At 45.3% G+C, this 15,175-nt stretch overlaps 2 protein-coding genes across 6 annotated transcripts in view; both read left to right on the forward strand.

The window, feature by feature from the left end:
• Nucleotides 1–9,377, forward strand: part of LOC128879873 (nephrin-like) — a 347,536-nt gene extending 338,159 nt beyond the window's left edge. For all 5 annotated transcript variants that reach the window (XM_054129420.1, XM_054129422.1, XM_054129421.1 and 2 more), the window contains 2 exons: nucleotides 2,386–2,616; nucleotides 4,138–9,377. In XM_054129420.1, the coding sequence (XP_053985395.1) occupies nucleotides 2,386–2,616; nucleotides 4,138–4,481 (575 nt within the window). In that variant the 3' untranslated portion in view covers nucleotides 4,482–9,377. The remainder of the gene's footprint in view (nucleotides 1–2,385; nucleotides 2,617–4,137) is intronic.
• Nucleotides 9,378–12,141: 2,764 nt separating this feature from the next.
• Nucleotides 12,142–14,876, forward strand: LOC128879961 (uncharacterized). Its single transcript, XM_054129540.1, has 3 exons — nucleotides 12,142–12,345; nucleotides 14,050–14,265; nucleotides 14,649–14,876. The coding sequence occupies exons 1-3, from the start codon at nucleotides 12,142–12,144 to the stop codon at nucleotides 14,874–14,876; spliced, it is 648 nt and encodes a 215-aa protein (XP_053985515.1).
• The last annotated feature ends 299 nt before the right edge of the window (nucleotides 14,877–15,175 follow it).

Here is a 15,175-nt window from a genome sequence, read left to right on the forward strand (position 1 = left end):
GTTCGATCGAAGTGTTACGCAAGAACCGTTCTCTCCCAACGAGTACCAAAACTGGCCATTTACGAGCATCCCCCCCCCCCCCCTCGACACGAGCCATTCCATCGAACGTCGCTGTGTTCGGCGAAGTTTTTAAAAACTTTCGTTCGGGAAGGAACTTGAAGTCGTCGACAAAGTCACCAGGAAACGACGATCTTCGGAACAAGTTGATCCAGGACTTCGTGGAACTTTTAACAAGCTGGCGTATTCTGATTCGTTCACATGCTCCGGAGGTTCGTGCATCACGAATGACACGTGCGCGAGGGAAACGCCGAGAAATTAAGAATTAAACACGTTCGCCCACGGTGTACGCTAACGAGCGCGCACGTGGCCCGTGGCCCACTTAAGCTGCCGTGCAGTGGAGCACAGCTGGCCAACTCGCACTGGAAGAAAACAGTTTTGTTAATTATCCGACGAAAGCAGCAGGCCTGGTCCCACGCTCGGCCGCTATCGACTAAAACGTCACGCGCGGGAATTAACCCAAAAGATTCCTCGCTTTTCCGAGGAAATCGTATCTGCGAAGAAATACTTCCCTTTTATACCCATTCTGGTGTAAAGCATCGTTTGAAATACTCGCGACGAGATAGAAGATTCTATCGATAGTATAAGGCGTTTTGTCGGTAAGAATTGACAATGCAGAGCTCTGATTGACCGAAGATTTTATCAACAGAGTGCCTACACTATCGGTAGACCTGCTTTATCAACGGACTGCCTACACTGCCAAGAGAGCGACCTATTTTATCAACTGACTGCCTACACTATCGATAGAGTCTACACTGCCAACAGAGTAACCAGCTTTATCAACCAGATGTCATCGACGTTTAATCTCGGTTCAGAGAGAAATTCCACACCGTTTCCTTTAACCATTGACAAAAAATGACTGAAACCGAGTTCATACAGCTAAACAGAGTCCACACTAGAGTTTGCAGAAAAGTTTCCCCCGGCTTGTGTACGGTTTACCGCGACGCACTGCCGCTGTAAGAGGGGAAAAAAACTGTACTATGGTAAATAGCCACGGAGGGCTGTAAAGCAGTCGTTGCCTCCGCTCCGTGACACACAGTGTGGTTAATCCTTCGCTCTAATTTGCGTTTCTTCGGTGTGCCGGCTTCGCGACGAATTCCGCCCGCTTCTGAATGTGACAAAGTGCAAAAAAGTTTCTGTGTACGGGGACAAAACTTCGCCAGACTTCTGTCCGGAAAATAAACGCGTCGAAAATGATTCCTTGATAAAAGTTTGCATAAATTAGTTAGCCGGGAGTCAACCCAGTTGGGGGCATCGTCTCTAATCAAAGTTTCCCAATGGAAAAGAATAACCTGCCGGTTCAGTTGAGATGCGAAACACATTTCAACGAACGAAACTCGAGCATGTCCCTCAATTATAACTGTTATATAATTTATCAATCTAAATTTCTTTCTTAAAATAAAAAAATCTTTACGAGCCTTGAGTGGACCTTGGAATCATTCCGTTAATTTATTTTGTTATGTTTTCCTTCCAACTAACAAAATATCGAAGCATCATCCACAGAACCTACTCGTTTTCCAGAAGTAACATTTCCACCAAAGGACCAAATCTACAGGGTCGGCCAAAACAATACGACAGTGAAAAAGTCCAAGCTTCGACTTAAAGAGGTCCTCGTGACGTGCGAATCCGCCGGACGGTTTAAACTAGGATGAATTTGTCTCGTGTCGGCGAAACGATCGGAATGTGTCTGGAAAAGCTTGTCCGCCGGTTCGTAATGATTATTATCGCGGCATTTGTAACGTTCCGCGGTTACCTGTTTATTAATGCACGGATATATTGCGATTTATTCGCACGGCGGGCAACGATCGCGGATTATTACAAACCCCGTGCATCGTTTAATTACGACTGTGATAATTTTAAATCAATTACCATTGTTCATTTGTCAATCCCCAGTTCCTCGTAAATTTCATCGAGCCCTGACTGAAACTGCTCGGGCGCGCGGAATTTGTTAATTACGATGGTCGTTTAAGCGTCGCGGCCCCGTCGCCACGCCTCGACGCCCGCACGACCCCGCGCTTCGGACTGTCACGCCAAAACCTCGACAAACTTATCTTTCTACGAGAAAGGATGCTCCTAAACGAGAAATAATGGGGCTCGTTGCTATTGAAATTAAGATCTACAGGTTTAGATGGCGATTTTCCCAAGGGAGAATTAAAACGAGATGTTACGTCGTAGAAATTGGAAATATTCGTGAGATCGATGATGTAATGAAATATTGTGTGATAATATATCAGTCTTTACTCAAAACATCAAATGGCCTGATCGACGAGTCGGGCAAAAATGACTTGGCACGGAACGTGTTAATCAATAATAATTATTGTGTTTAAGGTCAAGACGCTGGCATAGTGCTCTCGCCACTGATAGGAGTGGTAGTTGGAGCCCTGGTCACGCTGGTGCTGATCATCCTGGTGGTGGTGGTTCGAGTACGGAGGGAGAGGGTATCGAAACCCCGACACGAAAAACCTGCGGAGCTCAGTGAATTACCAGCCCAGCAGTATCCCCTGCAGAACCCCCAGCAGACCGTGGAAACCGATCCTGACGTTATTCCGAATAAATTCGGTAAGTTTCCGGAGTCTCTCGCCAGTCAGCCCGCGTTATCGACGAATCGAAGCGGAACGAGCCACCGTTTATAAGATGTGACTGATAGTGCGTACCCCGAGCAAGATAGAAATTGTAAAAAAGAAATAGAAGGATCCCTAACAAATTTGATAAGATAACAAGAAGTATTTATGAACATTTCCATTTCGAATAATACGATAGCCAACGTGCTAAACGATACCAGGGGATTTTTCCACGAGTCGAAATTCTAATTTAAAATCATTTCTGCGCGACTTTACGTCACGAGGAAGAAATTGGAAACGACGCTTTCGCGATGGTGCCCGTCTTCCAAGAATATTCGCAACAATCTCCTCCCTCCCCTGTCTCTATTTTCACGGGCGGCTCTATTGTGCGTGTCTGTTGAATGCAGAGTGCACTCGATCGAAAAACGTTAGCTACGGATCGACTAGGAGGAGCGGTTCTGAATGAGGAAGTTCCAATAAAAGAATATTCGAGAGTACTTGCTCGGGAACGTTTAGTGCCGAAGAACCTCTGCTCCACGACTATAGGGAGTCGTTCAATTTCGTACAACACGTTTCATAACGTATTCACGTACGTCGAATACTCCGTTTAAAGTGTTAATTCTTCCCCAAACTTTCGAGTCTGCTATACTACATCGAGTAAATAGATTGCGGTGCAATATTTGCTCGGAGGTGGTGCCAGGTTGTGTCTGGCCTAGGACTGGGCGCGACTACTTCCACGAGTATTTCAGTAATTAAGTGATCGAGTCTGTTCCATTTGCACTCAGATGTCCCCTACGAAGGAACATCGTAAATCTGCAAAATTTTGTTAGTGACAGCACTGCAAATATACAGTCAGTCCCGTTAGAATTCGTACCCTCTACGTTTATTAAGGAAGTTTGTCTAAATTAAATAATAGGTTATATGTTTCCAAATAAATGGATAAACTTTACGCTTGTATATACAGGGTGTGGCTGGATGGTACAACCGAGCAGGGGGTGATACTACATGAAAAAACAAGTCGAAAAAAGGGGAATTACATTTTTTCGTTTGACGCTTAGTTTTCGAGAAAATCGAATTTGAGAATTTTGAGAAACATGAAACCTATTATTTAATTCGGACAAATTTCTTCAAGGGTACGAATACTTATGGAACTGATCGTAGCTACAGCCCCCGAGGGACACTAATTCCAAGACAGAAAGCCCCCGAGTATATCCGACGCATTAAAGAAGAATATTTCATTTCCCCGAAACACCATGCAACCCCTTCGCAAGCAGAGTGCCAAAAAAGCCGCGCAATATTTTCCCACGACACCCTAATTCCACACCTCGTACATTTTATTGCGGAGTTCTCAAAACAGAGTAACGGGGTTCGAAAGTGGCACAAGTCACCAGGGAAGGTGGTGGGCGCGAGAGAAAGCCGCGTTAGCTAATTGTCGCGGCCCGGAGTGGCAGTGGCCGTTTCGCTTCATAACGTTCCCCGACGAATCCCCAAAAGAATCCTCTCCGGTTGGCTGTTGCAGAGGGTAGCCTGGTGGAGGTGAGCCCGCCGAGTTATCCAGGCGGATATCCCCCGGGACACTGGGTCACGCCAGGGCCCACCCCGAGCATAGACGAGCTCTGCCACAAATTCACCGGAAGACCGACGGAGCTGAGGTTACCATCGAGGAGCACGATACCGAGTTTGCAGAGCATGCCCATGACGGGGTCCATGACAGCTGCGGGACCTGGCGGCGTGGTGCTGGGCGGCAGCCAGGGGGTCATCGTCGGCGGCGGCCAGGGGGTCGTCGTCGCGGGGGAGTGCTTGGACGGTGAGGCGATCAAGCGACGGCTAATGGCGAACAGGCTTCCCGAGAGCTGCGTGTAAACCTCGTAGCGTGGTTCGCTGCCAAAAGCGAGCAGACCCCTTCGAACAGTCAATAGCGAGGACGAACGATGAGAGTCATTTGCGGCGAGTCGACGCCTCCACGACGAGACGCGGTCGAACGTCGAATGGAACGACTCGCAGACAATCCACTGTATCGTCGCGAACGGGACGGGAACGTCTCGATGGAACGGGCACGTCCAAACGCAAGGATACGGCTACTGTGGGAGCTTGTGATCCACGTGCTCGAGGTAGAAATACAGAGACTCCGGTTATTGTGAGAGTCCGTGATCCAGGTGCTCGAAGGTAGAAATATAGAGACATCAGGGAAACAAGAGGGTACCAAGAGGGTAACCAACATACAGTCAGTTTCATAAGTATTCGTACCCTCTGTATTTATTGAAAAAATTTGAATCCTTCGTGTTTCCAAATAAATTCGTAATTGTAAATATATACATGTGGGAAGTTTATTCATGTACGTATTTATGATGGAAAATTGATTTGGAAGCATGAAGCCCATCATTTAAATTAGACAAATTTCTTCAATATATATAGGGGTACGAATACTTATGGGCTTCCAAACAAATTTCTCATTATAAATACATACAAGTGTAAAGTTTATTTATGTACATATTTATAATGAAATATTTATTTGAGAATGTAAAACCTGTCATTTAATTTGGACTAGACGCTAGGTCTTTGAAGCTCTGGATGTTTCCCTTCTCAAGCCTCTTGAACCCCATCACTACGTTTCTAGCATCGAGCATACCCTCTCAATGATAGAATACCCTATTGCGAGTCTTGGCCATGCCCGTAACGGACGGTCAACGACAAGGAGTCGTCCTGCGAGCACGAGGGTCGCGACGAGCGTCGTTGTTCCGACGCGGGAACGAATACGCGTTAGATTTGTCGAGGAAAGTTTCTAGCCGGGGAACCAGCGCCCGCCAAAATTGTTTTCAAAACGTTTCCTCGACAGTCAGGGCAGAGTTCTTTCCTCCGAGAGAATGAAAGCAAACCACGAACAGAGGAAGGAAGAAGAATCGGCTGGGATAAGAGTTAGGTGGAAAGTTGCCTGCTCTCGAGTTCTCCACCTGGGGAGGACGCCCCGAAGTTGCGTCCTCTGTCTTCGATGTAACTTTCTTCTTCTCGAGCGACTCGGCGCCCAATGATCTTCGACAGTGTCTACTCGCATATTTCTTCTGGGTACGTGATTCATGTTCGCCCGTAACGCGTGGGAACAGTGGGAGAAACGAACGAATGGAAGGGTAGTTTCAATGTACAGAGTGTGGTGCATTGCTTTGAAGAATGGTTCTGAAGGATGAAATGAGACGAAAATTAACCCTTTGCACTCCTATATAGAGTGAGACTCGACATCAGTTTTTATCTCAGGAGCAAATCAATAAGAAAGGAAATTATTTCGAGACATATCGTACACTTGAAAATTACAAAATACTTCTAATTCTTCGTAACTTCAAAGCTAAGCATCTACCCCGATTTCGCCACTCTAGAGTTTCGTTACGCGACAGATCTAGAATTCTTTTTTTTTTTTTTTTTATTGGACACCCCGAGGACGATTGCGCTTTTTGAAGTTGAATTGGACTTCGAGAACGCTCGAAGAGAAGATTCTGCCTTTCGTCGATTCGCTGATCAACGAATTGGAACGGACGTAAATAAACCCGCGTCTGAGCTTACCAATCGAATCCTTCAGACGTCGAGGCATTAGGCCGAGAAACGCGAGAAAAGATAAAAGGTTCCCGAACGACCCCTCATCCGGTTGCTGGAATGAAGACGGATGGAGGAACCGCTGGAAAATATACGACGGGAGGCCAATGGCTGGGAATATTGGGAAAGAAAGAGGAAGGCGGGGAAAATGAAAGAAGCAGGGAGAATGAAACGATAACGCGATGCTACTTTGCAGAGTTGCTCGGGGGCGCGTGAAACGCGGTTTCGGGGTGCCTGTCGATCGGCCTCGATTACCAACGAAATATTCGCGACTGCAATTTTCACGGGAACCGCGAGTTTCTAAAGAGTTCGCTACGTTATCGATCCCTTACGGTTGTTACGTCCCAACCTGTGCGCCCGTTGTTCGCGGGTACGACGCAATTTTGGCGTTATTCGGATCCAGGGGACGAGATCCGGGCGAAAACGAACCATTGAGAAAATTACGACGCAAGCAAGAATCGACAATAAACGGTGTATGCTCGAGAATAGTGATCTGAGGTAGTAATTCGCACACTATTTCGTGCGTGCAAGACGGGTGCGGGCGAAATCTTTGAGTAAACGTTTCTAGAGATCGAAAATTTCGGGGAAATTAGGAACCCTAGTTTTTATTCGATTATTTTTCTTTTCCTTTTTGTACTTAGATGATGCCAATCTCTGGTGCAAGTTGTCGTTTGCATCGACGAGAATCGAGTGAAATTTCAAGGGAATAAGGTATTGGGTTGTCCAGAATGTTGGTGCCAATTTTAAGAAAAATACAAAGGCATATTTGAATTTTGATATATCCCATAATATTCGTACCCTCTGTGTTTATTGAAGGAATTTGTCTAAATTAAATGACAGGTTTCGTGTTTCCAAGTAAATTTGTTATTATATATATATAGTATACAAGTATAAATCCATCTATATATAAACATTGAAACATTTATTTGAAAACATCGAACCTATTATTTAATTTAAACAAACTTTTTTAATAGACGTAGAGAATACGAATATTTATGAGACTGACTGTAAGTGCCATTTTGTTCCATAACCTTTCCACCTTTTAAGGGATGACCTCGTGTTATCTGTTTTCAACTATTCCGTATATTCAGACCTGTACCACTTACCAAAAATGGACATGAACTTTCCAGACAACCCGATATCAAATAAATCGTGATACAAGTCCAATACCGAGTTAAAAATGTGCTTTACGTTTAATATTCGTTTCCCTTGGAGGAATCAGTTTCTCGCCAATTGCGGCATGATTTGTGTACGCGTTCGGGATCGCGATAATCGAAATCAGTTGGAGCGACAGAATGAATCACTGTCGCGCGGCCAGCTCGCCTAATTTCATTCGATTCTAGCGACGAACGGAGAAGGAAAGCAAAAGGAGGCGAGGACTCGAGAGTAGAGGCTTTATGCTCGGGTGAAAAATTCAATTTATAAGGTCAGAAAAACCGGGCTTCCACGCGACACTTCGCGACGAAGTCATGAAGCTTGACGCCAGAACTAGGAGTAAAAAGTGACAAAGTATATTCCTAAGAGAATGAAGTGAACTTCGTCCAAGACTCTCTCGCTCGGGGGTGGTTTCGTACCTTTGACGCGTAACGGAGAGATGGCTGGACGACCAGAAGAAGACGATAATACGTGGGTTGGTAATGTAGAATGTCGAGGGGAGGGAGAGAGGACGAAGCGTTCGCTTATCGTACGCGTCGAAGATCGAGTGTCGAGTGTTTCTTTCGGTGTATTAAATGAAAATGATAAAAAAATGAATAACGAAAAAAAAGGTAATTAAAAAAAGTCGTTGCTCGTTAGTTAATGTCGTATCGTTGTACATAAGTATGTATCGTTGAATTCGCGATCGAGAATCGACGAACGCGCGCGTGCCAGGAGAATCGAAGCTGATTCGCGACGACCGTTCCACTGGTCGTTGCTTGCCCGATGAAAACCTCTCGACGAACAACGATCTTTATTGATTAGTGTCGATTCTCGCCGTAACGTAGAGCCAGATTCGTTTTTGGAATCGAATCGAACTCCTTTTTCTATCGAAATCCCTCGGAAACCCTCGTCCAGTGGCGCAGTATCCTTAGGAAGCTAGGATCTGATTTAGTTCAAAGAAGTAACGGACGTGTTTTGCTCAAAACGTAGCCAGGTATCGATGTGAAACTTAAATGTGAAGTTACGTGTGGATGTACTGTTGGCGCGCGAGAAGAACGGATCTGGCGAAATTCATTCTTCTTGCGCGCAAACAAGTACGCGAACAAGTATTTTCGAATGTTTTTTTGAATGGAATACTTTCCTTACAAGTCACAAAGTAAAAAGTAATCTCGAATAACTCGTTCGATTCGAGGAAATAAGATTATTTAAATTCGAAAATATTCTTCGACCGGGGCCCTAAGAGTCCATTTCGTCTTGGGCCTCGTGGTATAATGCGCCACTGCCCTCATCACGACCAATCGTCGCGAGCGAAATCGCGACGCTCCAACATGGAAAGAAGCGACCCGATCGCCCCTTTTTTCACGTCCATGGAGATTAGCCTAATTGTATGTTCGAATGTCGATCCGGCAAAGAGTACGTTCATCGATGTAACGCGCACAAACCGAAAATTCGCATGAACATATCGCGTGCAACGCTCAATATGTACCTCCTCGTCGACAAAGTTGGGCATTGCTCGAATCAATTTCTATTCGACGTGTAAATAAGGGAAAAAATTATCGTTTCTCACGCGTAAAATCTAGATAAATTACTTGAAAGTGTTTTCATCTGAACATTAATGCTCAAACATGACATAATTATTATTTTTACGACTTTCTCGAGTGTTTGTTACCGAAATGAAAATTTGCCCAACTCCGGTCGCCGAGGTACGCAAGGAACGTCCGAAAATAAAGCGTTTCCGATCGTCGACGCCAAGAACGATTTGTTTCTGTTCTCGTCGTTAGTGTTTTTGAGTGGGTGCCGATAACGATAGGAGAATTTCGCGAAAAGCGTGCGAATGGTGTGCCGATGACTTGACGCGAGCGCTGAAACGAACTTAGATACAAAAACGAATGTACATAATCAGCATGATGCTAAAGTCCGTGTAAATCGACGACTATATTTTAAGTTCACTGTATAGGTGATTTCATATCAGAACTCCATATCGTCTACTAACTCGTATGTATATACTACGTAAAGTTTCGATCTGAATAAACTGTTTAACTGTCCAAAACTGAACGTGCTTTGTATCAACCATCCCTCAGGACCGTCCCAGCGCGACCCCGCGCGCTATATTCTTCTCTGATTTGAATCTAGTTACATTCCAGTCGAAAGGAAACTTTGAAACTTCCCACGTCAAAGTTCGTATCGAACATTAATTACAGGGAAAACGGCCAACTCGGAACGACGCCGACGACGAGAGGATACACACGACCGTATCCATCGCGTTGGTTCGAATACGAATCGCTCCACGTCTGGTTGCGGTGAATCGATAACGAGCAGAAAGTGTACCGAAAAATTCATCATCGACCATTGATTAATGGACATTAATCGACTTTAAATACGAGCCTGGAATTGCGACCGTGGCTAGTTAAAGACCGAAACTATCAGTCTTGATAACGACTCGACGACCGCGCTATCGAACCGGTAATAAAACTAAGATTGCGTTCGATTCGATGGGGAGTTTTCGAGGCAAAAGGGATCGTACTATGGAGGCTTCAAGAAATTTTGTCTCTAATGTTTTCGGACTAGTTATAATATTTATGTTGCTCATTGAAACCTAAACTCGTCGATCAAATTTAAACTAATTATTTTTTTCTATTTCGATATATTTCTTATGATTTCTATTTTATCCATCGAATAAAAAAATAATTTCTTCAATATGATATGAACAATTATTATGTGGTACAACTATTTATTAACTTTCTAAATATTATTTTTCTACGTTTTTTTTTTACACCCTCCCTATCTACCGCACGAAAACAGATTTGACTATACACCCTAATTCGCAGAGGTGGCTCTTAGTTTCCCCCTGGAAGCGTGTTTCCAGAGGTACTCACAGCGGGAACTACTAGGAGGTGGACCACTTACTTGGCTATGACCCTTTCTGGGCTTGAACCGACCGCCCAAAGAGAGTCATAATCCCTCCCGCCTTGTTACTTCGACGATATCACCCAACAGTAATTCTAAACGCACATCTACTACAGCTACAACCCCCCCATTAAGTGACAGAACGAGTTTTCAGGATGCGTCGATGCTCGAGGAAGCGTTCGCGTGATAAATGCTGGAGCGGAGGCAGCACGCGCCGCTCCATGAAAGAACCGTGGGCATTTAGGCGTGAGTAGGGGTGGTCCGACTCGACGGTGTGCATAAACATGAAGGATGTACGAGCGTGTCGGATGGAAATTTCACGAGTTTTTCCAGTGGCGTTGATGAATAAGAAATCGTGAGGTTGCCAGGTTAGCTCGTGGCAACACGTAGCAGCGGAAAAGCGGGCGAGGAGCTCTCGTTGGAAAACTCAGTTTCATCGAGTAACCGACCCCTCTTTGATCCTCACCCCTTTGGTTGCTGCTACCCTTCCGCGCCCTAGCGTTGTAATCTCGCCTCCTTTATATCTTTCTTCTTATCAGCGGGCCGCGAAACGAGGAGGACCCGAACAAGGATTTCGCGAACAAGACTGAACGCCCCCCATACGTAACGCTGCCTGGGCCTCTTCGTACACGTCGCCAGGGTATCTGCGACGCCACCTCTGGCATCCTTCTTCCGTCTACTCCGCCACCCCCGTCTCGATTGAACACTGCTCGACCAGATACCACCCCTAACCATTTATTTCCACCTTCGACGCGCCGGGAACACCCTGCGTTAGTGGTACTCGAAATTGGACTTCCCAGACAATGTTTACATCCCTCAATTGAACTGTCAATCGACTATCTCCTGTGTTTCTTTAATTTTGTTCGTTCAATTTATAAAGAACTTTGGCTAGTAAGTTTTTATCTTAGTTTTATCGTTAATACAAACCACGTTATCCTATTTATAAGATCGTCCCTTTATATTCTTTTTTCTTCGACCAAACATACGTTCCTATAACACCCCCTGAAAGATAAATACGTATCGTCCTCCTAACTTGAGTGTTTGCGTTTCATTTAGTCGAGGACAGGGGCAGGAATCGACCAGCAAAGTTGCGAGGATCGCCCGAGGTCGCAGGGATTCGATTAGAAGTTTTTCGACCGCAGCTGCGACGTCGCAGATGGTCGAAAGAATCGACGGACGTGAAGTTGCCCGCGAAGAAGTCGCCCATCGATAAAAGAAGGCTAAAAATGATCGCGTAGTTTCTGCTCGCGTAGCCAGGCCAAAATTCGCGCGACACGTGCCAACTGGAAAAATGATCAAAATTTGAAGGCGTCGAATTTTCAATCCCTGTCACGGTCGGACAAAATTCTTCGATGGTGAAGGCGACGGCCCGGCTTGTCGCTCGTGTGCTCCCCACCGCGAGAAATTATTCGAGGTTATACCATGCAAAGTGAATGCGCGTAATCTAGAAAAATTTCACGAGCTCTCGAGGAACGACGGCTTTGAGGAAAATCACCTAACCCCTGGGTTAGGTCGACGTCCTCTCCTTTGGCGAACATTTCGGACCTGAGAACCTGGAAGATTGCTGGTGCGACGTTTAATCTTCCGTGGCACTGCAGACACACGGACTTCTCGAATATACCCTGTGAGTGTTTGCAACTTGGTAATTAGGACATGTGCACGGAGTCTGTTTATTATGAAATAGTGGTCTGGTTTATTGCTGTCTATCTAATCTATGTCTAGCATACCAGGTTAATGATTCTAAAATTTTAGCAATGAAACATTTTTGTAGCAGAAGAAAACAATAATTATTTAAAGAGTACATCGTATGATATTTTGGTGCCTATTAGACGAACAGTTCAACCTGTTGGAACCTTAGAGATTTTCAAGATAGAGACCAGACAGTTTCAGGGGAAAAATGAAGAGGGGGACGAAATGTATCGCTCAGACTATCAACCTGTCTAATCCTGAGACGTGTATTCGACCAAGGCAGATCCAGAAACTCGTCGACGCGGAAGTGATGCAGCCCTGTCCGACTTCGGGGTCCTCCTATTGGACCCCAAGGCCAGTGGCGGTCAAAGTTTGCTCGCGGAGGGATGTGCAGAGGACTTGTCCACCAAAGGTGAGGAGCAACTCAAAATTGGAAAAAATCCTCGATCCTAAAGACACTAGGGAAATCGTAAAGAGATGGTCAAATTGCTCTGGAACAGGGTCTTCTTTAGGAATTAATTCCGACGAAATGAATCCAAGTCTCGACTTTTCCTTTTACCGGATGTTAATATGTATCTCGAAGACTAAGAACAAAATTTTGTAGTGGCATCTATACCTGTGATCAAAATGGCACAGCGTATAGTTTATTGAAGGGGCCTTTCTAACGAGTCCTATTAATTTAGTAGTAATATTCTCATAAAAATGCTTGAATGCGATTAAAAAAATATTTTTCTTACTCTACAAGGTACACACAAGCACTCCCTAAAAGAAAAAGTTAGTGCACGCATCCGGTTTCTTCCATTTAATTCCTAAAATAAAGATTCTCTCGGTATTATGTAGCTCTCGTCGCGATTAGCGTTTTCAGCGTCACGCTTCCGTTTCGGTCTCTCGAAAAAATTCGCGGGAAGCCGGTACACGAGTGTTCGGTATTTGGTGCTAATGAGATTCCCGTCGCCGGGGTTACGTCGTTAACAAGGGACCTTTGGCGTCGAGCTGGCGCGGACCTGGTCTCGGTGTTGCAGCTTCGAGCTGTCTTTGCGCGTTATTGACGTGCCGCGCCAGGGGGACGATGGCGGTCCAGCACCTGTACGGAATTGGTTAGCCGATACGTAGTTGCGTTTACCTGAAATTAGCCCGACAGTCCGGTGTACACAGGTATAGCGACGCCGATGGATCTCTAATGGAGGAGGACAGTTTGGAGTTCCCGTACTTGTTAGGGACACGTACCTACCTAGTACATACGTGACCTCACGAGTCGAGGGCGTCGTCGCGTTTAGCGAGTTCCGCCTCTACTCCCCGAGCAAGAGACCCGGATACTCTCGAGGGCTTCGTAAACGGCGACGAATCTCGTCCCTTTACGATGAGCTTCTTGTCGGGAATCTCTTTCCCTCGCGAAAATCTTCTCCCTCGTTTAATAAGGGGACCGAAAGGGCTAAAGCGTAAAGTTTGGTGTACAAGATGAAGAAGAAATAAGAGGAGTATGTACATTTTTGATTATGTGGAACTACGTAATGTATACTTTGCTCAATCTATCGTAGCTCGAGTCAGAACAAAACCATCATCAGAAGGCCGACAGAGTTCAAAGCATCGGGCCAATAGTGCCCATATTACCCAGAGATTGTTGGTAACATTTTGTGGTTGTACTCGAACCTCCATCCTCCAAGATTTTCGTGTGATCTCACCCTAGTCTCTATGTGTCCACTTCCCCCATTTATTGTGCAAACTCCGCGTGCTTGCTAGTTTGTCTTTCATGTTTGCCACAGTGTCTTGAGTGGTTTGCAAATGAGGCTAGTTTCTCGCTACGGTATTCCAATTGAGGGCGCTCGTCAGAGCACAGCCATTCGACATTCTAAATCCGAAACTCGAAAGTCGGAAATCGCGCGCACGAAATTCGAAATGAAACTTCGAACGTCTAACTCGAAGAAGGAGTACGTCTACATCCGCAAATATATCCCTGCGTTAAATATGAGATCGCGTGGGATACCGTCGAATATTCCGAAATGTTGATACTACACTGGAGTCGGGGAATATAGCGCAATTTCTAGGTATCGAGTATGCAAACCGACTATGCAAACCATATATATCCGAAACGGTAACACGGTCCGCGTTTTCATAGCTATGCGACTGCCCGCCAAAGGCGCCGCCGAAGACAGTGGGGCAAAAATTCTGCAAAGCCCTCCTGTTCGTCCTGAAGAGTGGCATCGCGGCTGGCCTCGTTTATTGGACACATTCCGAGGGTTTGTGGGGATCCAGCGCCGACGTCGAGGACCTCTATTGCAGGATAATGACGACCATCGCGCCAGCCCTGCCTGAAGAGTACAATGGCAACGATGTAACTAACCATGGACAAAAGTATCAAGGGGGTATTCTTAATTCGAAAGAATTCATTTATTCGATATTAACTTGACGGGGTAAAACTTTAGTAGATCAATTTGGAGGCGGGATTAACCCTTTGCACTCCGAGCAATTTGCATATTGGCTATATGCAGGTAGTCGACTGCAAGATCAGTTTTCTTAGATTTCTGAGTTATGGATTGGCCTCGACAACCATCGCTTATTAAAACTTAATAATAAATTGTGGACAGTGACACTAGCCGTAGTGCGTAGTACTGGTAGCCTTAGGAGTGCAAAGGGTTGATTTGGAATTTGCAAAAATATTATTTACGTTAGGAATATCACAAGAGGTTCGAATTGAAAATCTTGAACCGTTCGCAGATCAAGTTGCCTCGTATGGGACTCTTCAAGTACAGGATGATCCAGAGGTATAACCGTATGGTGTTCACGATCATGAATTCCATCGTGAGCACGTCGGTGAAGGTGCGAGAGCAACTTCAAAGGATCCTGATCACGCAGGACGAGAAAATCCAGAACGAGAAAACCCAGGACGAGATCACCCAGGACGAATCGTCCACCGACGTTACGGACGGCGAAGATAAAAGCTAGCCACCCAACCCTCGCGGCGCGATAACAAGCAAATCCCCAGTGCCGAATAAAAGGGCCTCGAGGAACTTATCGCGCCCTGTTAGTTCCCCTTTTAGGGGAAAGTCGTTTCATTCGTCCCCCTCTGTGATTTTGTATATTTCGAGTAACGTCTGAATTTGTGAAACACTTAAATCCTGTAATACAGAAATATTGGATTCTTTTTCTAACAGGTTTTATATTTATTAACGAGTGTATTTACTAGAAAATAAATGATGGAACTAATCCTGCACACAGAATTGTCCGATTCATTCCTGTAAATC

This window comes from Hylaeus volcanicus, chromosome 7 (genome assembly GCF_026283585.1).
Source record: "Hylaeus volcanicus isolate JK05 chromosome 7, UHH_iyHylVolc1.0_haploid, whole genome shotgun sequence".
Taxonomy (NCBI): domain Eukaryota; kingdom Metazoa; phylum Arthropoda; class Insecta; order Hymenoptera; family Colletidae; genus Hylaeus; species Hylaeus volcanicus.

Coding starts and splice junctions, on each gene's coding strand:
- LOC128879961 (XM_054129540.1), top strand. CDS start 12,142: ATGAAGAGGGGGACGAAATGTATCGCTCAGACTATCAACCTGTCTAAT. Junction 12,346..14,049: donor AGAGGACTTGTCCACCAAAG/GTGAGGAGCAAC, acceptor GCGTTTTCATAG/CTATGCGACTGCCCGCCAAA. Junction 14,266..14,648: donor AAGAGTACAATGGCAACGAT/GTAACTAACCAT, acceptor AACCGTTCGCAG/ATCAAGTTGCCTCGTATGGG.